Source organism: Vipera ursinii, assembly GCF_947247035.1.
Source record: "Vipera ursinii genome assembly, chromosome: 15".
NCBI lineage: Eukaryota > Metazoa > Chordata > Lepidosauria > Squamata > Viperidae > Vipera > Vipera ursinii.
The window spans coordinates 7,060,342-7,082,421 of NC_139528.1; the positions used below are offsets into that span (position 1 = coordinate 7,060,342).

Genomic DNA, 22,080 nt, shown 5'->3' on the forward strand with positions numbered 1-22,080 from the left:
AAAATAAAATAAATAAATAAAAACTTGATGACCAAAAAAAAAAAAGGAAAAAAGCAATGAAGTACAGATTGTCGACTTACAAGTGTTCACTTCTGTCCGAGATTTTCATTGTTGTGAGTATTTCTGTTGAGGATTGGCAGCGGAGGTGGGGGGTTGTTTGTTTTTATTTCCCCCCCCGGGTGGTTGCAGCAGGTTTTGGTCATTTCACATGACCCTGGGACACTGTGACCGTCATAAATATGAATCAGTTGCCAAGCATCTGAATGTAAATCACAAGACCCTGGAGATGCTGCAAGATTCCAGCTGATCGGCGCTTCTTCTGCGCTCAGAAGTGCCAGGATCAGCGCTGAGCTCCAGCTGGATCCTGGCGCTGATTCTGGCGCTTCCGCTGAGCCCTGACAGCCCTGCAGCTCCAGCCGTCTCTCGCTCAGGCTTATGCAGTGCTGCCACAGGTTCAACTCATTCCCCTCCCCCGCTAGCACTTTTCTAGGATGGTCACGTACCACCTGCCAGGTGGTACCACAGGTGGTACCCGTACCACTGGTTGAAAAGCCCTGCTTTGGGTCACTTGAGTAGTGACCGTTTGCATGACTCAGGTGACCCTGCGGACACGAGAAAGCCCAAGCTGCCTCCTGAAAGAGCATATTTGGGATCTATGGATAGTTCAAAGACCACAGAGAAACCGAAGGAAAGTCTTTTTTTTAATTATTTTTAATTTTCTTACAATTATTCTAACAGGGCTGCACCGCGAAACAATCAGCAGGCGAACGACAGACAAGCCAGACTTCCAAAAGCTTCGCCACGGCAAGGAGTCCTTGGAGAGAGACAGCCAGGAAGTGGAAGAAACGGGGGGGGGGCCTTCCTTAAAACCAAGCCTGCACAAGCTCCCCGTTCACTCCCCCCTCAAAACAGCTAAGCAAACCGGGTCCCCGCTCCATTTAAGCAAAGAAGACTTGGCAGAAGGCAAGCGCGGGAGAAAAATAATCGTAATAATAATAATAAAAAATAAAACCAAGTGAGCGAACCAAAGACTAGGATGCACATCACCGTAACATCTCGCCTATTTTCTGCGGGGCGGGGAGGGGGGGGGGAAGGAATGCCAAGAGGAAGCTGTTTCCAAGGGCGGCCAAGCCATCTACCAAAACGGTGGTGCTGGATAGGACTGTGATCTTTCTGCACGTATTTTTCGGGTTACGGACAATATTAATAAAAAAAATTAAGTCCTCACAAGCCCATAGAACAATATAGCATCTTTTGTTTTGTGGGGTGGGGCATCGAAAGAAGTGGTAGTTGCCTTTCGTCACCGAGTTAAGCCTGTAGTTAAGAAGATTGACAGCTTTAGGCCAAGAAAGCTTAAGCGTCCTCCGAGGGGGGGGTTGGGGGGGGCAGGTTTGAAGATTTTATGCGCGAGCAACATTCTGGCCATCGAAAGAGGCGCTGAGCACGGTGCGTTTTTTTTCACTCCACAAGGAGGTCAAACTTCTCGGCTTCCTCAAACTCAGCGTTCATCTGGGCGGCCCATTCGTCCATCTCCGATTTCTATAAAGGGAATAAAAAGTCTTTTAATTTGGATTTTTTTTTAAAAAAGATGCTCCTGCTTGGGCAATCAAGGCCCCCCCCCCAAAAAAAACAACTACAGGATAAGAAGACTGTGCTAATGTTCTGCACCAAGGCAAATCAGGACCTCGCAGGACTTCTTGATTAAATTCCTCCGCAGTCCTCAGCTTACGGCCGCGGTCGAGCTGAAAGTTTCCGTTCCTGGGCCAGACGGTGGTCAAGTGAGTTTCTGCCCCATTTTGCAACCTATCTTGGCCACAGTTGTTAAGTGAATCCCTGCAGTTGTTCAGTTAGCAACACGGTTGCTAAGCGAATCTGGCTACCCCCATTGACTTGGCCTGTCAAGAGGTCGCAAAAGGGGATCGCGTCACACACACACACACACACACACACACACACACACACACACACCGGGGCAGTGCAACCAGTTGCCAAGCGTCTGAATTTTGATCATGTGACCGAAGGGATGCTTCAACGGTCGCTGAGTGTAGAAAATGGTCCTCAAGCCCTTTTTTTCACTGCCGTCGTAACTTCGGCCACTAAACGAAGCGCTAGCAAGTCGAGGACTACATGGATATGTAAACTTTAGTCCTGATAAAAAATCATGCTCGCCTACATTCTCATATAGTCCTGATACAAAGTAATTTACCTAAAACCTAAACAAAAATTGCATTTCATTGTGCTTTACTGATCTAGGTGAAATGCTAATGGATATTGCGAGTCAGGTATGGGATGCCAATATGCTAAATAAGAAAAAAAAAAGTCCTGATGCCATCCGTTACTTTTTGGACTGGATCACTTGCTATGCCACGCAAACAACAGAATTTAACAATTGAACTATTTAAAACAAACAACAAATGGTTTTAATTTTTATCAATCCTATTTCACTTGGTCCCTCCTTTTGCATCTTTTCTTTAATGATTCCATTCCACCATTTATAATTTATTTATTTATTTATTTATTTTAATTCCATTTATATCCCGCCCTTCTCCGAAGACTCAGGGCGGCTTACAAGCTTAGCAATAGCCTTCATTCTATGTATATGCCTGCTTATTAGGGCTTTCACACACCCCCAAGCGGCATTATTACAAAGTCAGCTTAATTGCCCCCAACAATCTGGGTCCTCATTTTACCTACCTCGGAAGGATGGAAGGCTGAGTCAACCTTGAGCCTGGTGGGACTCAAACCTGCACTAATTTTATTTTATTTTATTTTATTTTAATCCTATTTATATCCTGCCCTTCTCCGAAGACTCAGGGCGGCTTACAAGCTTAGCAGTAGCCTTCATTCTATGTATATGCCTGCTTATTAGGGCTTTCACACACACCCCCAAGCGGCATTATTACAAAGTCAGCTTAATTGCCCCCAACAATCTGGGTCCTCATTTTACCTTAATAATAACAATAAAGTTGGAAGGGACCTTGGAGGTCACCTAGCCCAACCCCCTGCTCTTTGATGTGTTAACTCTTGTCATACACCCGCCTTAGTACATTGCATGCACAACTCAGACCAGTTTACGACCACAATCGACCCCCGAAATTATGCCAAGGCGGGGGCCAGCAACCTGAAACAGTGAAAGAGCCCCTCGGAACCGGTTCCCTCACAAAAGGAAAAACTGGGAGCCGCAAAAAATGTGTGCGCATGTGCGTACATGTGTGCATGCGCAGAACAGGCTTTGACTGAAGAGTGGAGCCAAGGCGAGATATGCACCTACCCTGCATATTTGAATTGATTGGTTGAACTTCTTTAGTCCCCCCCCCTTTTTTTGGACCGCACATGGCAGAGGACTGGGAGCCGCAGGAGACGGCTGAGTCACATGCGGCTCCGGAGCCGCGGATTGCAGACCTGTGCGCTAAGGGAAAAATGTGTTTAAAGTGAGCCTTGCCCCCTTTTACGACTTTTCTTGCCACCGTTGCTAAGCGAATCACCGCAGTTGCGAGATTAGTAACCCGGTTGCTAAGTGAATCTGGCGTGCCCCTTGACTTTGCTCGTCTGAGGGTCGCGAAAGGCATTGTCACGTGACCCGGGGACGCCGCAAACCGTCATAAACCCGAGTCAGTTGCCAAGCTTCCAAATGCAAAGCGCGTGATCCTGGGGACGCTGCAACGGTCGTTGTGTGTGGGGAAAAAATGGTCCTAAGCGAACTGTCGTTAAGTCGAGCACCGCCTGCACGGAAATCTACAGCCGCAGCCCGGCTACCCCAACTCACATCAAACTGAGGCATCTTCTTCTTCCTTCGCTTTTCTCGGCCAAACGAGATGCCGGGAATGTCGGTGTCCAGGTTCCCGATAGCCCCACTTTCCGCAGCTGCCGTCTTTGGGGCGCCGCTTGGATGCGGAGCGGAGGGCTCCAGCGGCTCTGCCGGGAGCAGCAGCTTTTCAAAACCAAAGAGGGTTTGCCGCTTGCCGGGACCACCGACGGGTGTGGAGGTGCCGGCGAGGCCGAAGCTAGGAAACCCCTGCTTTTCGCTGAAGCTGTGGGACAAGGAGACGTCCAGGCGGCTGTAAGACCGGCGCACCCGTTTGGCCATGGCCAGGTCTCGTTCGGATTCCGGAGGAGAATCTGGCCTGTCGGTGCTGACCAGGGAGTGGAGGCGAGTCTCTTTTGGTGAGTTCTCTGTTTCAAGATTCAAGGGACAGAAGGGGGTCAAAGGCTGGGCTTTCTTCGTGGCCTCCGCTCCACAGGGAGTTTGGTTTTCAGGGGCCGCCGGGGGGCTGTTCTCCTTGTTTTCTTTTGAGGAGATCTGCGAAAGAGGAACAGGCTCCGCGTTACTACAGGTGGAAAGCAGAGTCACTGCAACTGGACTAATCATGGTTGTTGTTAGCTGGAGACGTTTCCCTGCTCCTCCCAGCAGCTTCATCAGTCAGAAGAAGCCAGTTGAGCAGAGTTCACTGACGGATGAAGCTGCTGGGAGGAGCAGCGAAGCGTCACAAGTTCACAACAAAAATTAGTCCGGTTGCAATGACTCAACCTTCAGACAATCCTAGCTGGATGACTGAGACTCTTCACTGACATATTACAAGGGGAGAAGTTTCAAAACAATTTCCATTTCTGGACTAGAAGACCTCCAAGGTCCCTTCCAGGTCTCTACTATTCTGTTCTGTTCTGTTCTTTCTATAGAATAGAATAGAATAGAATAGAATAGAATAGAATAGAATAGAATAGAATAGAATAGAATAGAATAGAATAGAATAGAATAGAATAGAATAGAATAGAATAGAATAGAATGGGATGGGATGGGATGGAATAGAAATATAGTATAGTATAGTATAGTATAGTATAGTATAGTATAGTATAGTATGGTATGGTATGGTATGGTATGGTATGGTATGGTATGGTATGGTATGGTATGGTATGGTATGGGATGGGATGGGATGGGATGGAATAGAAATTTAGGATAGGATGGGATGGGATGGGATGGGATGGGATGAAATGGAATAGAATAGAATAGAATAGAATAGAATAGAATAGAATAGAATAGAATAGAATAGAATAGAATAGAACAGAATAGAATAGGATGGGATGGGATAGAAATTTAGGATAGGATAGGATGGAATAGAATAATAGAATAGAATAGAATAGAATAGAATAGAATAGAATAGAATAGAATAGAATAGAATAGAATAGAATGGGATGGAATAGAAATTTAGGATAGAATAGGATAGGATGGAATGGAATGGAATGGAATGGAATGGAATAGAATAGAATAGAATAGAATAGAATAGAATAGAATAGAATAGAATAGAATAGAATAGAATAGAATAGAATAGGATGGGATGGGATGGGATGGGATGGGATGGAATAGAAATTTAGGATAGGATAGGATAGGATGGGATGGGATGGGATGGGATGGGATGGGATGGGATGGGATGGGATGGAATAGAATAGAATAGAATAGAATAGAATAGAATAGAATAGAATAGAATAGAATAGAATAGAATAGATGGGATGGGATAGAAATTTAGGATAGGATAGGATAGGATAGGATAGGATAGGATAGGATAGGATAGGATAGGATAGAATGAATGGAAGGAAAGGGAAGGGGAAGGCCAGGCTTCTTAAAAGGTTCCAGATCTTGCCGAAAGGCATTCTTTTAATTCTCAAAAATTGCTGTGGCTCCGTGCTTACCCTTGGACTCCGACGAGGGACCAAATCATTTTCTTTCACCTTATCCTGGGAAGCAGTAGGGGGGGGAGGGAAATGTAATATGTAGTTAGTTTGGCATAAGAAAGACCTTGATTTAATTTTATTTACAATTTTATTCATCGCTCACGCTGTTGTTTTTTTAAAAAAAAATGGTTCACTGCTCTGATGTCTTATATATTTTTATACACATTTTATATACTGAGTTGGTGAATTTTTATCCGTTATTGCTAGATTCTGTTAGCCATATGAAATTAGAATAACAACGAGAATAATAAGAATGAGAAGGGGGAGGAGGAAAGATGGTTCAATTCCCAGTGATGGAACTGGCATCACTGTCCTAATTAACGAAAATAATATAGCTGGTTTTGTTTCTATTTGGAAACCGCTTCTAGACTTCTACTTGAAACAGAATAAAACGAAACATTGGTTTTGGGTTTTGATGAGTTACCGTATTTTCCGGCGTATAAGACGACCCCCGACTTTTAAGAAGATTTTCATGGGTTAAAAAGTCGTCTTATACGCCGGAAAATACGATAGCTTGTTGTTTGTAGAAATGGCTAGTATTTATTAATTACATCAAAGTAAAAAAAAGTCACAGTGTAATTTACTGCAGCGAAAAAAGTTGGAGGTCATTAGTTTCCCCCCCCCCTCTTTTCCTTCGCATCTTCTTTCCCCTTCCGTTTCTCTCCCACCTTTCCTATTGTCTTTCTTTTCATTTGTATCTATTCGGATAAACTTCAGTAACATTTATTTTTTTCAAAAAAAACAACAACAAAAACGCAGAAAGATGGAATACGTACACAGAGCTTCGTCACAACTACTCACCTGCTGATTCCGTGGCTTAATCTTTTTCAGAGTTATCGTGCGCACGACAGAGGCACCTGGGCGCTGCAGAGAAGGCGGAAAAAAAGATTCAGCAGGGTGGCAGAGACTCCACTTCCTCAGGGTCTGGCGGAAGAGCAGGGTAGAACAACGGCTTATGACCCTCTTTTACCGGTCTACTCTAGAGAGCGTCCTCTTGTATGGTATTGTGGTTTGGTATGCTGGTCTGACAGCCGCAGATAGGAAGGCATTACAGAGGGTGGTGAGCACAGCACAAAACATGGTCGGCTGTTCCCTGACACCACTGGATGACCTCGCCAGGGTCCGCTGCCTTGGAAGAGTGAGGAAAATCCTCAGAGACGACTCACACCCTGGTCAGTACCTCTTTACTCTCCTACCATCAGGTAGGAGATGCAGGAGTATAGCCAGCCGTACCAACAGGCTGAAGAAGAGCTTCTATCCATGGGCTGTCAGGCTCCTGAACAGAAAATAACTCTATGTATGATAGACTTGCGAGGCTGGTGTGTTGTGCAATTAGCTCACTTGATGTAACAAGATGGTGGGTTTGTTGCCACTGTGAGTTGTGGTGGTGGTGGAGGCACGAAGGGAGGCTCAGTCAATCTCAATGTATACATGTGTTGTACTTTGATAATAAAGGTTCGTTCATCCAAAGAAAAATGCAGCTGGGAGAGAATTTTTCTGTGGAGGAATCTGAGATTCGTCTGTAAAATACATCACATTCTTTGAGAGAACCTGATCATCACTCCTACCTCAAATACAAGTAATCCTCGGCTTACAACCAGAACGGATCCCAAAATTTCTGCTGCTAAGTGAGACAGTTGTTAAGTGAGTTTTGCCCCATTTTACAACCTTTCTTGTCACAGCTGTTAAGTGATTCATTGCAGTTATTAAATCAGGGTCATGATTGTTAAGTGAATCGGGCTTCCCCATCAACCTGGCTTGTCAGAAGGTTGCAAGAGGGGATCAGATGACCCCAGGACACTGCAACCGTCACAGATACGAGTCGGTTCCCAAGCACCTGAATTTTAACCACGTGACCACGGGGATGCTGCAAGGGTCATAGCATGAAAAACACGTAATATGTCACTTTTTTCACTGAGCCTTGTAACGCTGACTACTAAATGAATGGCTGTGAGGCCGAATGGCTTGCTCAATGCATCACAACTCGAGCAGAATTTTAAATCGACGAAGAATAAAGGAAAGAACGCAACAATGCTTTTCTCATACCGGGCTGCCCATCATTTTCCTGGCCACCCCGCTGGGGTCGTCCTGGGAGACTGGACGAGTTGAGGAAGGCAAATTCCTCTCGGATCTTCGCCTGGGGGGAGAGGAAGCAGCCTCTGGGGAAAAGAAACGGTAAAAGGGGTTGATCAAAAATGTTAAGAAAAACCATGAAGTCCATACTCGGGGAATGTTTTCATTTAAAAATATAGTCGTACTACAAGCCAAGGCATCCTATGCAGCTAGACCTCGACTTACGACCAAAACTGAGTCCAGCATTTCTGTCGCTAAGCGAGACACCTGTTAAATGAATGGTGAGGAATGGAAGGATTTATATAGTTACGTATCAGAGCCAACTGGATTTTTACCCAAACAAATAAATTTTGGGAATGCAGAAAGAAATGGGAGCATTCCAAATAACTCTTCCAGAGAATGCAAATGGAGATTCTCAGTCATGCAGGTCCCGGTTGTCGTAAAGATGCTTTTCCGAGAGGGAGCTGGACTTTATTTTTCCTTGAAGACGTTTTCAGGCCAATAGGGCGTGAAGTAATTTGAACTATCGTTTTAAGAACTGATGGCTGAGCTTGCTCTTTCGCCCTTTTTCTCCCCTTTCTTTTGCATGAATGGTGGGGAACGAAAGGATTTATACCAGCAGTCTGCAAGGAGCATCAATCCTCCCATTTCCCCAGCATCCAGTCAGAACTGAAGAAGCTGCTTGGAAGAGAAGCGAAACGTCTTCAGAGAAAGAACAAGAAAGTCTGGTTGCCTCCTGGGGAAAAAAAAGCAGCTTTGGGAGAAGGATGAAAGGGAAAGAGGAGGAGGAGGAGGAGGAAGATGGGAGGGAAAGAAGGATAGAGACAGAGAGAAAGAGAAAGAAAGAAGGAAGGAAGGGTCTGCAAGGAGTATAAATCCTCCCATTCCCCACCATCCAGTCAGAACTGAAGAAGCTTCTGGGAGGAGAAGCGAAACGTCTTCAAAGCAAAACAAGAAAGTCCAGTTCCCTCCTGAAAAAGCAGCTTTGGGAGAAGGATGAAAGGGAAAGAGGAGGAAGAGGAGGAAGATGGGAGGGAAAGAAGGAGAAGGATAGAGAGACAGAGAAAAAGAGGAAGAGTAAGAGAAATTGAGAGAGAAAGAGAAAGGGAAGGAAGGAAGGAAGGAAGGAAGGAAGGAAGGAAGGAAGGAAGGAAGGAAGGAAGGAAGGAAGGAAGGGAGGGTCTGCAAGGAGTATAAATCCTCCCGTTCCCCACCATCCAGTCAGAGCTGAAGAAGTTTCTGGGAGGAGAAGGGAAACGTCTTCAGAGCAAAACAAGAAAGTCCAGTTCCCTCCTGAAAAAGCAGCTTTGGGAGAAGGATGAAAGGGAAAGAGGAGGAAGATGGGAGGGAAAGAAGGAGAAGGATAGAGAGACAGAGAAAAAGAGGAAGAGAAAGAGAAATTGAGAGAGAAAGAGAAAGGGAAGGAAGGAAGGAAGGAAGGAAGGAAGGAAGGAAGGAAGGAAGGAAGGAAGGAAGGAAGGAAAGAGGGAAGGAAGGAAGGAAGGAAGGAAGGAAGGAAGGAAGGAAGGAAGGAAGGAAGGGTCTGCAAGGAGTATAAATCCTTCCACTTCCTACCATCCAGTCAGAGCTGGAGATACTTCTGGGAGGAGAAGGGAAACGTCTTCAGAGCAAAACAAGAAAGTCCGGTTCCCTCCTGAAAGAAAAGGGGAAAAAAAGCACCTTTGGGATACGGGAACAGTGAATAAAGGCGGGATATGAAAAACAAACCGAGGCGCTAAGCCGGGCATCAGCCTCTCCGGCCCCGGCCTGCCCCGAGAGGGCCCCCCGCACACCTCCCTCACCTTCCCGGGCCTCCCCCGCCGAGCGCGCCCGCCTCCCGGGGCGGCTTCCCGCCATGGCGGCCGCCTCCTCCTCCTCCTCCTCCTCCGAACCGCCTCGCTGCTCCGTTGAAATCGCCCGCCACAGCCTGGCCGGAAGTGACGCAGAGCCGTCCGCCGGAAGCGCGAGCGGCGCCATCTTGGGAGAGAGAGAGAGAGGATGAGGGGGGGAAAGGCCGGCGTGACGCAATCAGAAGGCGCCGTTCCCGGAAGAGACGTGGCAGCGGACCGGCCCCGGCCGGAGAGAGCGAGCGGCGGCTGAGCTGCTCCGGCGACGCTCGGACGCTCCGTCCTGGCTCGGAGGCCGCTTCCTGGCGAAGGGAGGCAGGTAGGGCAGGTCGCTGGCCCGGAGGGGGAGGGGGGCGGGGGCGGGAATATGGTCGCGGAAGGTTTCCCACTTATTTTATTTTATTTATTTATTTATGAATGGGACTTATATCCCGCCCTATCTCCCGAGGGACTCAGGGCGGCTAACAACAACAAACATTAAAGGTCTCTGTACAGTAAATTAAAATTAAAAATTGAAAATTGGGTTTTTAATTGGTTTTTATTTCACTATTGTTATATTTTAAATTGGGCATGGTTTAATTTTCTTTTAATTTTTGTATACTTATTTCTATATGCCCTGTGAACCGCCCTGAGTCCCTTAGGGAGAAGGGCGGTATAGAAATTAAATAAAATAAATAAATAAAATAAATTAAAGATGAGAGTTAGCCTCCCAATGCGCCCCAGCGTTACTCAGGAATAATTGAAAAGAGCCCAAAGGAGCTCCCGAGCCGAGCTTTCAGCAAGCAGAGGACTTTCCTTTCGACCAAAACAAGAGTTGGGTGGCCCCCATCTCTCTTCGTGGCTGGTAGAGAGATGAAGGCAACAAGCGGGAAAGAGCCCTTCCACCTTGTGTATCTTTCCAGAAGAAAGTGATCTGGGCTTGGCACCAGGGACCAAAAGGTACAGAAAAAATAATTCCTAGAGGATGACTCCTACGCAACAACCCAGGTTCCTTTTCCCCCCTCCCCATACCGTGCTCTTTTCATGTATAAGAAATCGCCTGTACCTAAGCGTGAAACATTTGCTTTCATATGACTAATTCCCCAATATAAAGCACCTACAAAGCTGCTTGCACATAAACAAAGATATACACACACACACACACACACACACATGATTACAAAGTATCACTACTAATATCAAAATTACTAACATCAATATAAAGTTTTAGATTTTAATTAAGGATAATTTAATCTATTTTAATTGTTATTAATTTTTGTATTGTGATGTTGTTTTAATTGCCTTGTGAACCGCCCTGGGTCCTGCGGGAGAAGGGCGGTATATAAGTTTAATAAATAAATAATAATAATAATAAAGCACCTACAAAGCTGCTTGCACATAAACAAATATATGTATGTATGTATGTATGTATATGTATGTGTGAAGGGACGCGGTGACTCAGTGGGTTAGGACGCTGAGCTTGTTGATCAGAAGGTCGGCAGTTTGGCGGGTCGAATCCCGAGTGCCGCGTAGCAGAGTGAGTGCCTGTTACTCGTCCCAGCTTCTGCCAACCTAGCAGTTTGAACACGTCAAAACGCAAGTAGAAAAATAGGGACCACTGCGGTGGGAAGGTAACAGCGTTCCGTGCGCCTTTGGTGTCCAGTCATGCCGGCCACATGACCACGGAGACGTCCGCGGACAAGCGCTGGCTCTTCGGCTTTGAAACGGAGATGAGCAAACAACTAGCACGCATGTGCGGGGGAAACCTTTACCATATACATACATACAAAGTATCACTACTAATATCAATATTACTAACATCAAGCTTAAGCATAATAAAATCCCTTCAATCACGTAGCCCATCGGCTTTGATGGCCAGGAGGGCTGGGGACAATGGTTTTGGGCTCCGATTGCAGCCCCGGGGAGTTGAATGAGATCAAGCTTGCTTCGGAGTTACGGCGGGCAGGTTTGGAGGCTCATCGGTCACTGAGCAGCCCTTTCAGGTGAGGAGGGTTTTGGGGTGGGGGTGGAATCCTTAATGCCCTCTGAGCTTTTAGATGTTTTATGACCCTACCAGGTAACATCATCTGTGCTACAAGGGAGGAGGGTGGTGGAGAGGAGGAAGAGGATTGGGGGGTCCTTCAAGGCCGCGCTGTGCAGGTGTTTGAACGGTTCCCAGGCACTTCCCACAGCAAAAGAAGAGTACGGGTAGTCCTCAACTTACAACAACAGTTCGTTTAGTGACCCAACAGCATTGAAAAAAAGTGACTCGTGACCTTTTTTTTCACAGTTACCACCGTGGCAGCATCCCCATACTCATGTGATCTAAATTCTGACGCTTGGTAACTGGTTCATTCTTAACACCCGTGGCGGTGTCCCGTGGTCACGCGATCAACGTTTGCAATCTTCTGATCAGCCAAGGCAGTGGGGAAGCCCGATTCATTTAACAGCCAGGTTACCAGTTTATCAGCCACATTGATTCATTTTACAGCGGTGTTGTAAAATGGAGCAAAACTCACTTAACAGGTGTCTCACTTAACGACAGAAGCTTTGGGCTCCATTGTGGTTGTAAGTCGAGGACTACCTGTATGCGACGGATAGGACATTGCAATGGACCAAAGAGGATGGCCAAAGAGAGGGATTCAAGTTTAATTGTATGAATACGTGAGCGGGAAATTCAGAGCCGGTTTTGCTTCTTTTGCACTTATGTAGTGTATTCAATAAAAGTGCTAATTTGGGGAAGAACAATGTCCCAGGAATTCCTTTCTTGGATTTGCTAGCTGGATACCTTGGCACGCAGACTTGTTGTGCTCTGAGTATTGTCGGGTTTGCTTCGATTTTCCGAGGAGAATCTTGGAACTGCGAATATGCTTGGGGAAGCGCAGATGAGCCGTGGCTAAGCGGTGGTTTGAAAAGCCTTCGTGTAGGTAATCCCTCTCTGCCCGTGTCCTCTTCTTTCTCCAGCTCTTCTGAGCCCCAGCCACCCCTGCGCGGCAGACCACCATGGGGCTCTGCAAATGTCCCAAGAGGAAAGTCACAAACCTGTTCTGTTTTGAGCATCGGGTGAACGTCTGCGAGAACTGCATTGTCGCTAACCATGCCAAGGTAATTTTTTTTTTAAATTCCATTTATATCCCGCCCTTCTCCGAAGATTCAGGGCGGCTTACAAGCTCGAATGCATTGAAATTTGGAATGCTTGGAGATTCTTCTAGTCCAACCCCCTATACCAGGGGTAGGCAACCTTGGCTCTTTTATGACTTGTGGACTTCAACTCTCACTGGCTCAGGAAATCTGGGAGTTGAAGTCCACAAGTCATAAAAGAGCCAAGGTTGCCTACCCCTGTCCTAACCCTTCCCACCCTGATTTCCAAGCCTTGTGTGCTAACTTCTCTGGTCAGCAGTTGACAAGATTCATTCTACTGGGGTTTTTTCCCCCCTCTCTCTAGGGTTGCTTTAGCAATTTTGTATAGGGTATTAATTAATCAGTGAAATGGCTTGCCTCTGGAAATTGTGGGTGCTCCATCACTGGAGGTTTTTAAGAAGAGATTGGACAGCCATCTCTATGAAATGGTACAGGATCTAGAAAGAGTTCAGAGAAGAGCAACAAAGGTGATCGGGGGGCTGGAGGCTAAAACATATAAGGAACGGTTGCTGGAATTGGGAGTGTCTAGTTTAATGAAGAGAAGGGCGAGGGGTGGGGAACATGATACCAGTCTAACAGTATCTCAGGGGCTGCCCCAAAGAAGAGGCAGTCAAGCTATTCTCCAAAGCGCCCGAAGGCAGGAGAAGAAACAACAGATGGAAACTCATCAAGGAGAGAAGCAACGTAGAACTAAGGAGGAATTCCCTGAGAGTGAGAACAATTAACCAGTGGAACAACCTGCCTCCAGAAGCGGTGAATGCACCAACACTGGTGGAAGTTTTTAAGCAGAGACTGGACAGCCATTTGTCCAAAATGGTATAGGGTTTCCTGCCTGAGCGGGGGGTTGGACTAGATGGCCTCTGATGTCCCTTCCAACTCTATTATTATTATTGTTATTGTTATTATCTCCTTCTTCTGCAGCGGGGTAGACTAGAAGACCTCCGAAGTCCTTTCCAGCCCTCGGATCCTATGAAATAAACAGGCTCCTCCCTCTTAATTTCCACCTGATCCCCTTGGCACCAATTGTTGGGTTTTTTTTCTGTTTTTTTTTCAGTGCATTGTCCAGTCGTACCTGCAGTGGCTTCAGGACAGCGATTACAATCCCAACTGCCGGTTGTGTAATGTGCTTCTTTCCAATAAAGAGACGGTTCGGCTTGTGTGTTACGGTCAGTAGAAACTCTCTGGGCATTGCGCCAGAGAGGCTTCCCCTTCGGGGGCTCCCCAAAACACTGTCTGGGACGGGGGATACATTGGGACTCTCCTCTCCCACCCTTCGGGACAGGAGTCTCCAAACCTGGCAACTTTTGAAGCCTTGCGGACTTCGACTCCCAGAATTCCTCAGCCAGTTTCGCAAGTTTGAAGACTTGCGGACTTCGACTCCCAGAATTCCTCAGCCAGGCTGGCTGAGGAATTCTGGGAGTCGAAGTCCGCAAGTCTTCAAAGTTAGCAAGTTTGGAGGCCCTTGTGTTTAGGAGACTGGCAGAAATGTCTCCCCCGTTTCCATGCTAACAAAAGGGCCCGTTGGATTTTCATTATCCAAGGTTTGATTGTGATTCCCACGATTTTACTTGATTTTTTATTAAGCGGAGCCATGAAGTCAAGTAGCTGTGTTGATTCTCATTGATTCTCTATGACTGCGATATCTGGCGTGTTGTTGTTATTACCTGGATGATGGAGCATCTCCGTAGACGTGTGGCCTCTTTGCGCAGCGCCTGCAAGACAGGACTTTGCTTTCACTCTTTTAACTTTTCCCTCTAGATCTCTTTCACTGGTCCTGCCTCAACGAGATGGCCAACCAGCTGCCGCAGAACACGGCCCCGGCTGGCTACCAGTGTCCTTCTTGCCAGGGTCCTGTCTTCCCTCCCACCAACTTGGTCAGTCCAGTTGCGTCTGCCCTCCGAGAGAAGCTCTCGACGGTGAACTGGGCCCGGGCCGGACTCAGGCTACCCCTGGTAAGGTATTAATCTGGCCATCTTTGTCAGGAATTGTGCAGAGATCTCCTTGAGCGAACAAGAAGTTGCACAGACAAAAAAAGGTACTGAGAGCAGCAAAGTTCACACAGTAACCACACAGATACACTGAGGTGTGAAAAACAGAATACTTTACTTTGTGGTGTAATACAACGCACAGTCAAAAATAAACAGTCCAGGTCATACACGTGTAAAGAACAGATAAATGATAGTAACAGTCCAAGGAGAATTCCAAATACAAAGTCGTCTTACCGGTCCAAAGGTCAAAACACAGTTGTTCAGGTTTAACACAGAAGCAAACCAAGGTTGCCTTCCCCTGCACTAGATCATTAACTTCAATTTGGTTTTTTTGTTTTTGGTTTTTTTTTCTGCTCAGATTGATGAGACGGAGGTGACTCAAGAGATGGAGACTCACAATGCCTCAGACTGCAGCGACTGGTCCAGTTTCACAGGTGAGCATCTGGATCTCAGGAGCGCGTTTTTCCGCCTTAGCCATTTTTTAAAAAAACGAGAGGGCTTCAGTTCCCAGAATTCTCCAGTCAGCTTAGCTGGCTAAGGGAACATTGGGAGTTGAAGTCCACTCGTCTTAAAAACTTACCAAGGTGGAGAAACAGCGCGGCAAGCTAGATGGGGACCATGTCATCACGTTCTTGGCATTTGGAGGTATCTTTGAGTTTTCTGGCTGAAAGTGCCTCCTACCCCCGGCGTACCCCTGAGCTGCGGTGGCGCAATGGTTAAAATGCCGTCCTGCAAGCTACTTCTGCTGATGGCTGGCTTTTGGCGGCTCGAATCTCACCGACTCAAGGTTGACGCAGTGTCCTATCCTTCCGAGGTTGATAAAATGAGGAGCCAAATTGCTGTGGGGAGGGGCAAGAGGCTGACTGTGAACTGCTTAGAGAGGGCTGCAAAGCACTGGGAAGCGGTATTTAAGTGCTGTTGCTATTGCTAATTCCATCGAGAGCACAAGCAAGCCTCAAATTTCATTTTAGTGGAGACTTGACGACCCATATTTTGTGCCTTAGAAGCATCTGTGTTTCAAAATACATGGGAGAGGATTATTCTATGGATCGGGCTGGGTTTCTCACCCATCTTTCTTAAAAGCAGTGTGTGTGTGTGTGTGTGTGTGTGTGTGTGTGTGTGTGTACATATATATGTATATATATCTGTATGTGTGTGTATATATGTATATATATGTATGTGTATGTATGTGTGTATATATATGTATGTATGAGTCCTTCAGGAGAAGGGCGGTATACAACTATAATAAATAATAATAAGTAATAATGTATGTAGGTCTTGGCGTATTCAGGTCTACAAAATCTACGAAAACATACATACATACATACATACATACATACATACATATATCCATATATCCCCTGTTATGTCTCTGGCCAATCTTACTTGAGAAAAAAAAGCAAACATCCCTGTACTTTAAATGCCTCCAAAGGGTCCCCACCCCACCCCTTTTTTTTTACAGTGCACTTAATTGGTAAACAAATTATTCCCTGAATGCTTCTCATTGCTCATTGAATCGTAAATGAATCAAAGGCCTTGCACAGCCTGCTTAGTCCCCCCCCCTGCCCGAGTCTGTGTGATTACACCTCATCCTGCTTAGCATGTTGTGAAAACAGCGGCTCTAGAACAGGGGTGGGCCACAGCCCGGTTACTGGGTTGCAACCTGTTTGGAACCTGTTCGGCGCAAGCAGCCGAGGCACGCAGCCCCGTGTGCTTTGAGCGGCAGGCACTCGTGCGTGCCACAATCCAGTACCTAAATTTAGCCACAGTCAGGCTAGGATATATCTTCCTTTATTGAACCATACAATGATTGATGCGCTGCCTCTTCAGTGCTGAGCAGCCTGCCAAAATGCATCTAGTCCTATAATTCCCATAAAACCCGACACCTAGCAGCATTTCGGAAACCCCACTTCTCGCTGGAGCCCAAGCTGATCTTCCTCTCTCTTTCTTTCTTTCTTTCTTTCTCTCTTCCCAGTCCTAAATTCAGAAGACACCGCCCCGCAGAGTTCGGCGTCCGCTTTTGCCTACGCTGCAGGTTGCAACTTTGAGTCCCCGCAACAGCAACAGCAAAACCTGAAGAACAGCAGTGTTGCGGACCAACACACAATTGTCAGCTTGGGCGATGGGAGTAGAGACCTTCTCAGCATCAACGCAGGTCTGCAGTATTGGAGGGAGGGAGATAAATTGATTTTTCTTTCTTTCTTTTTTTATTGAAAAGTTTTGCAATACATTTTTTTAAAAAAAACATACTCCCTCCCTCCCCCCCAACCCTCCCCTCCCCTCCCCGACTTCCCAGAGCTGAATACAGGGTATTAACTTACAAACTTAAGCTAAAATATGCTAGCAACAAAAATAAAACATTAAATTCTATCGCACTTTAACTCTCCGTAAACATAACTATATTACTAACAAATAACTAATAGTACATCGTATAAAACCACTGCTTATTCAAATGCTAAATGAAACTTTTTAGTCCCATGTTTATTCTGAATATATTCGATCCATCTTCTCCATTCCACAATATATCTCTGTTGCGATTGTTCTTTCAAGTATAAATTGATTTTTCTTTGGGGGGGGGGTTGGAGGTGTCGTTACCTGGCTTGTAGTTGTATCCCCTTCACAGCCCCAGTGAAAGTTGGCTTTTCCTGCCGACATTTGATCCCTGGATTATCCTTGCTTAGAATCTGGAGTGCCTTTACTGAATGAAGTATTGGGTAAATCCTTCATTCTTTTATCATGCAGAACCACTAAGGGACTGCTTTTAAACTCAAGTGGGGAAAAAACAATCTGAAGACAAGTTCATAAAGACTTTGGGTTGTTGTTTTTTTCTCCCACCTCTGTTTGTAATTTCTCTGGGGGGGGGGGGGAAAGCTCCTAAAATAAAAGGGAAGGGGAACAAAGCATAAAATGGCTCTGTGCTGCTGCTCACTTGTCAATATCCTACAGAAGGGCAAGGAAGAAGAATTTTACACATTATGGCCGGTCTGCACTTTGATTTCCCAGACCTATTTCTTTTTTTCTTTTCTTTTCCTTAGCCAGGGGTAGGCAACCTTGGCTCTTTTATGACTGGTGGACTTCAACTCCCAGAATTCCTGAGCCAGCCACGCTGAGGAGAAATGGGAGAGGTTTCCAAGCTGAGCCGTGCTGGCTCAGGAATTCTGGGAGTTAAAGTCCACGAGTCATAAAAAGAGCCAAGGTTGCCTACCCCTGGCCTAGGCCTAGGCTGCTTGAAGTCCACGAGTCATAAAGCAGCCTAGGCCTAGGCCAGGGGTAGGCAACCTTGGCTCTTTTTATGACTCGTGGACTTCAACTCCCAGAATTCCTGAGCAGTTCCTCCCAGCAGTTCCTCCCAAGTCCTAGAATTCCTGAGCCAGCCACGCTGAGGAGAAATGGGAGAGGTTTCCAAGCTGAGCTGTGCCGGCTCAGGAATTCTGGGAGTTGAAGTCCACAAGTCATAAAAAGAGCCAAGGTTTCCTACCCCTGGCCTATACTTTCATGATTCGTAAGGTCAAGTTTACATGATACCACTGCACTGTTCTTACTTGGTTTCGTATAATCGATTATACAAAACTTCTCGGGCAAAACTATGAGGGTTTTTTGGGGGGGGTCAAGGAAGGTTGGCTATTGTCCCCCAGCCCTTCTCTTCTCTTTACCTGCAGCCTCCTCGTCGCGGAAGATTTACGACACCCGGGAAGCAGGGGTTGGCCAGGACTCAAGCACCACCATCGACTTTGACGACGACAAATACCGGCGGAGGCCGACGCTGAGCTGGCTCGCCCAGCTGCTCAAGTGAGTCCCGAGAAACCACGGCTTGTCGCTTTGGGAACCAGCTCTCCCGAGAGTTGCTCGCGGCGGAGAGCAGCCGAGGTTGGAGAGGGGCCAAGAGCGACGGGCGGAAAGTCAGCGGATGAAGTGGAAGGCCCGATTTCCTCAAGAGACGTCCTGTTGGGCTGCGTGAGCCGTTTCACCAGCCGGAAAGACGGGCCGCGCTCTTCCCAAGTGCGTTGCCAAACTCTTTGCCTCGCTTCCAAGCAGGTGGCACGTCTGTGGAGATGCCGAATCCTCCGGGTCATTCGTGGTGGTGGTGCCAAAGGCGCTTTTTCCAAAGGGCAACTGGGCATTCTTGGATTGGCCTCCTCGAAAACGTTTCCCTTCTCATCCGGAACTGAAACCGCTTCTTGGAGAGGCAAAAAAAAAAAAAACAAACCCGAGAAAGACCAGTTGCCTTTTGAAAAAGCCCAGGTGGGATTCCAAGCCGGTTGTAATTGCACTTCCGATCTGGCGGACCTGGGGATCCTTTTGGCTCTGCTCTCCTGACTATTCTGGATCCTCTCCTGGGCAGCTTCGTCATTCCTTTCTCCTCCCCCTTCCCTCTTCGAAGGTCTGCTCCTTGGCGCAGGATCCGGCTTGTGGGCTCTCGCGGCGAGCCAGCCGACAGTTGGCAAGCTCTGCCAGTAGGCAAAATCCAGTTCGCATTCCCCAAAGTCTTAATCTTCCCTTTTTTTTTCTGCCGGCAGGAACCGCTTTGGCACCCGAAAGCAACCGCGCTCTTTGATGCAGAGGTTTGTCATCTTCCTCCTGATCGGCGGCATCGGCTTCTTGACGCTCGTCATCGTCATGATGAAATTCGGCCGGGCTTCGGCAGACAACGACCCAAGCCTGGACCCCAAGTTCAACCCTCACATCCGAGTGGGACAATAGTCACGTGGCCCCTTACCCCACTCTTGGCTCTCGGCAGCTCCTGGGTGAAACTGCACCCCAGAGGGAGGCCTGGGACTGCTTCTCGCCGGGTGGGGTCTGCGTGAGCCTCCCAGCCAGGACAGACCAGGTCGTTGGGACCCCTTTGAAGCTTGGAGGAAGGCATACCAGTTAAGACACATTCCATCTCTTTCTCTTCCTCCCTTCGGTCCGACGGGAGTTGCAAACCATGCGTTTTGTTGCCCCGATGGGCAGTTTTTATGCCGAAAGGGGCTGGTGGGCAGGGAAGGGACAGGATCGAACCGGCAATTTTAAAAAAGAACAAATACGGCTCCCCTTCTCGTTTTCTTCTCTCGCTGCTACTCGGTAGGCGGGTGGGCAAAAGAAGTCCCGGTCTCTCTCTCTCTCTCTCTCTCCTCACGCCCCGGGTTCCACTCGCGCTGGGCAGAGGAAATGTCCTCTGGGTCTTTCCTTGGCGGTGAAATAATTTCCCCGTTGCTTTGTTTTTCCTTCTTCCAAAGTGGTTTGAGACTGTAGTGATTGACTGGGAGGCGTTTTTTTTTTTACTCGCCCGACCCGTAGCGATTCTTAACTAAAAAGAGTGCGGCCAAGTTTGAGGATTTCTGCGTTCACGTAACAGGAACCTCCACTCCTAGATCCACGTTGTGCCCCAGCTGCCCTTGGTTGCAGGAACACCAGAGCATCATTACCACCCCCCCAAAAAAAGAGAGCTTTTGTCCAAGCTGGAGCAACACCTCTTTGCACCCCACCTCAGTCCTTTTCCTTAACGCAACTAGTTTGCTGTTTGCTCTCTGCTGCTTTGCCTCCAGTTACCTGCTAGGAGCGGAAAGTCACTTGTCTTTTGAGAGCCCCGCGACGCGTGTCCTTCTAGGCCCTTGGGCTTGGGGGGGGGGGGCGTTCCGTAGGACCAAAGGCGGCATCCGCGGCCTTTCTCTGCATCCCAGTGGTTCAAAAGGTCCAGGGTTTGATTGGCAGAGGGCTGAAGCGCTGCGGAATATCGTGAGCACGGGTTCCTCCGTGCTTACGAATTGCTTTACTTAACAGGTCAAACGAGACACATCAACAAAAAAAGGCCTGAGCAAGGCCCCGTTCGTTATATCATGCCTCGCTTTTTCCTTGTCCTCTTGGCTCCAGAATAACCACCTGTCCTCCAGGTTCACCTCTGACAACATCTCCGCTCTGTTCAAACTTAAGTTTCTCGGGGGGCCCAGCAACCTTATCTTCTCCAGAACCAACTTTTCCCCGCTTCTCTGGTGTTTGCAGATTTGGTGGGCCGATAGCTTTACCGGAAGCGATGGTCCAGGTCCATTTTGGAGGGGGGGGCGCACCTGGTGGAGAAAGGTGAGGCAAGACACACACACACCTTATCCACCATCCTTTGCAGGAGAGCCCAGGTTTGGGCTGGTGGACCGAGGGTAAATGATCTGCAGGGTTTCTTACTGGCCTCCGTGTGCTTTGGGCGTAGGGCGGAGAGAGCGCAAAGCGGTGGCACGTTGAAGCAATAGAGACATTTGTTAATACTCCATTAAACTTTCTTGGCTGATCCTAAGAGGTGGCGCTTGCTCCTTTGTTGCTCCTTCAGAGGGACCGGCGTTCCTCATTCCTGGCTCCTTTTGATCATTCGTATTTTTCTTCCCTGTAATCAATGGTGAGATAGTCCATCCAGAACCGGGCAACATACAGAGCTAAATTCAAGACTGGATGAGAAGGGAAGGATTTGTTTATTCATTTGTCCAGGCCTTCATTTGTATCCCACTTTTATTTTGACAAATCACTCAAGGCGGTGAACATATCCACCTCCTATTTTCCCTACAACAGACATGTCAAACACAAGGCCCGGGGGCCAGATCCGGCCCGCGAAGTGGTTTCATGTGGCCCCTGAAGCCATCCTGGAAACAGGGAACGGCCCCCGCTGCCTTGGCCCTGGCCCAGAGACCCTCCTCCTGCCAGAGACCCTCAGATCTGTCCCACTCCTGCCCAGGCCCCCATAGGCACCCTTGATGCGAACAATGTAGAGCTGGCCACGCCCACCCAGTAGGCCCTACGCACTCTAGCCACGCCCACCCAGTAGGCCCTACGCACTCTGGCCACGCCCACCCAGTAGGCCATGCCCACCCAGGCCACGCCCACCCAGCCCCCTGAGGGCAACCGCAATGCTGATGCGGCCCTCAATGAAATTGAGTTTGACACCCCTGCCCTACAACTACCACCCTGTGAGGTGGGCTGGGCTGAAAGACAGACTGGCCCAAAGTCACCCAACTGGTTTTCCTGCCTAAGGCAGGACTGGAACTCATTGTCTCCTAGTGATTGGCCCAAAGTCACCCAGCCAGCTCTTACGGCTAACACAGGACTAGAACTCACAGTCTCCTAGTGATTGTCCCAAAGTCACCCAGCCAGCTTTTATGGCTAAAGCAGAACTAGAACTAACAGTCTCCTAGTGATTGGCCCAAAGTCACCCAGCCACCTTTTATGGCTAAAGCAGGACTAGAACTCACCGTCTCCTGGTGATTGACCCAAGGTCACCCAGCTGGCTTTCATGTCTTAAGACAGAACTAGAACTCACAGTCACCTGGTGATTCCCCACAACAATCCTGTGAGGTGGATTG

General features: G+C 47.7%; 2 protein-coding genes across 4 annotated transcripts; one reads left to right on the forward strand and one right to left on the reverse strand.

Annotated features, from left to right (window-relative positions):
• Positions 1-668: 668 nt before the first annotated feature.
• CDCA5 (cell division cycle associated 5) lies at positions 669-9,712 on the reverse strand. The gene is made up of 6 exons (XM_083374266.1): positions 9,603-9,712; positions 7,774-7,886; positions 6,529-6,591; positions 5,686-5,730; positions 3,767-4,300; positions 669-1,539 (listed from the first exon to the last, which is right to left on the reverse strand). Exons 1-6 carry the CDS (start codon positions 9,655-9,657, stop codon positions 1,459-1,461), a joined length of 891 nt encoding a protein of 296 aa, XP_083230392.1. The 5' UTR covers positions 9,658-9,712; the 3' UTR covers positions 669-1,458.
• Positions 9,713-9,847: 135 nt separating this feature from the next.
• On the forward strand, positions 9,848-21,023 carry ZFPL1 (zinc finger protein like 1). 3 transcript variants are annotated; one of them, XR_014493840.1, is made up of 9 exons: positions 9,848-9,966; positions 12,591-12,731; positions 13,822-13,933; positions 14,526-14,719; positions 15,114-15,189; positions 16,731-16,910; positions 18,415-18,544; positions 19,273-19,623; positions 20,609-21,023. XR_014493840.1 is itself a non-coding variant. In XM_083374264.1 (8 exons), exons 2-8 carry the CDS (start codon positions 12,630-12,632, stop codon positions 19,454-19,456), a joined length of 978 nt encoding a protein of 325 aa, XP_083230390.1. In that variant the 5' UTR covers positions 9,848-9,966; positions 12,591-12,629; the 3' UTR covers positions 19,457-21,023. The 3 variants fall into 3 exon arrangements, 2 of the variants coding, with proteins under 2 accessions (XP_083230390.1, XP_083230391.1); XM_083374264.1 differs by having other exon boundaries at positions 19,273-21,023; XM_083374265.1 differs by having other exon boundaries at positions 9,887-9,962; positions 19,273-21,023.
• The last annotated feature ends 1,057 nt before the right edge of the window (positions 21,024-22,080 follow it).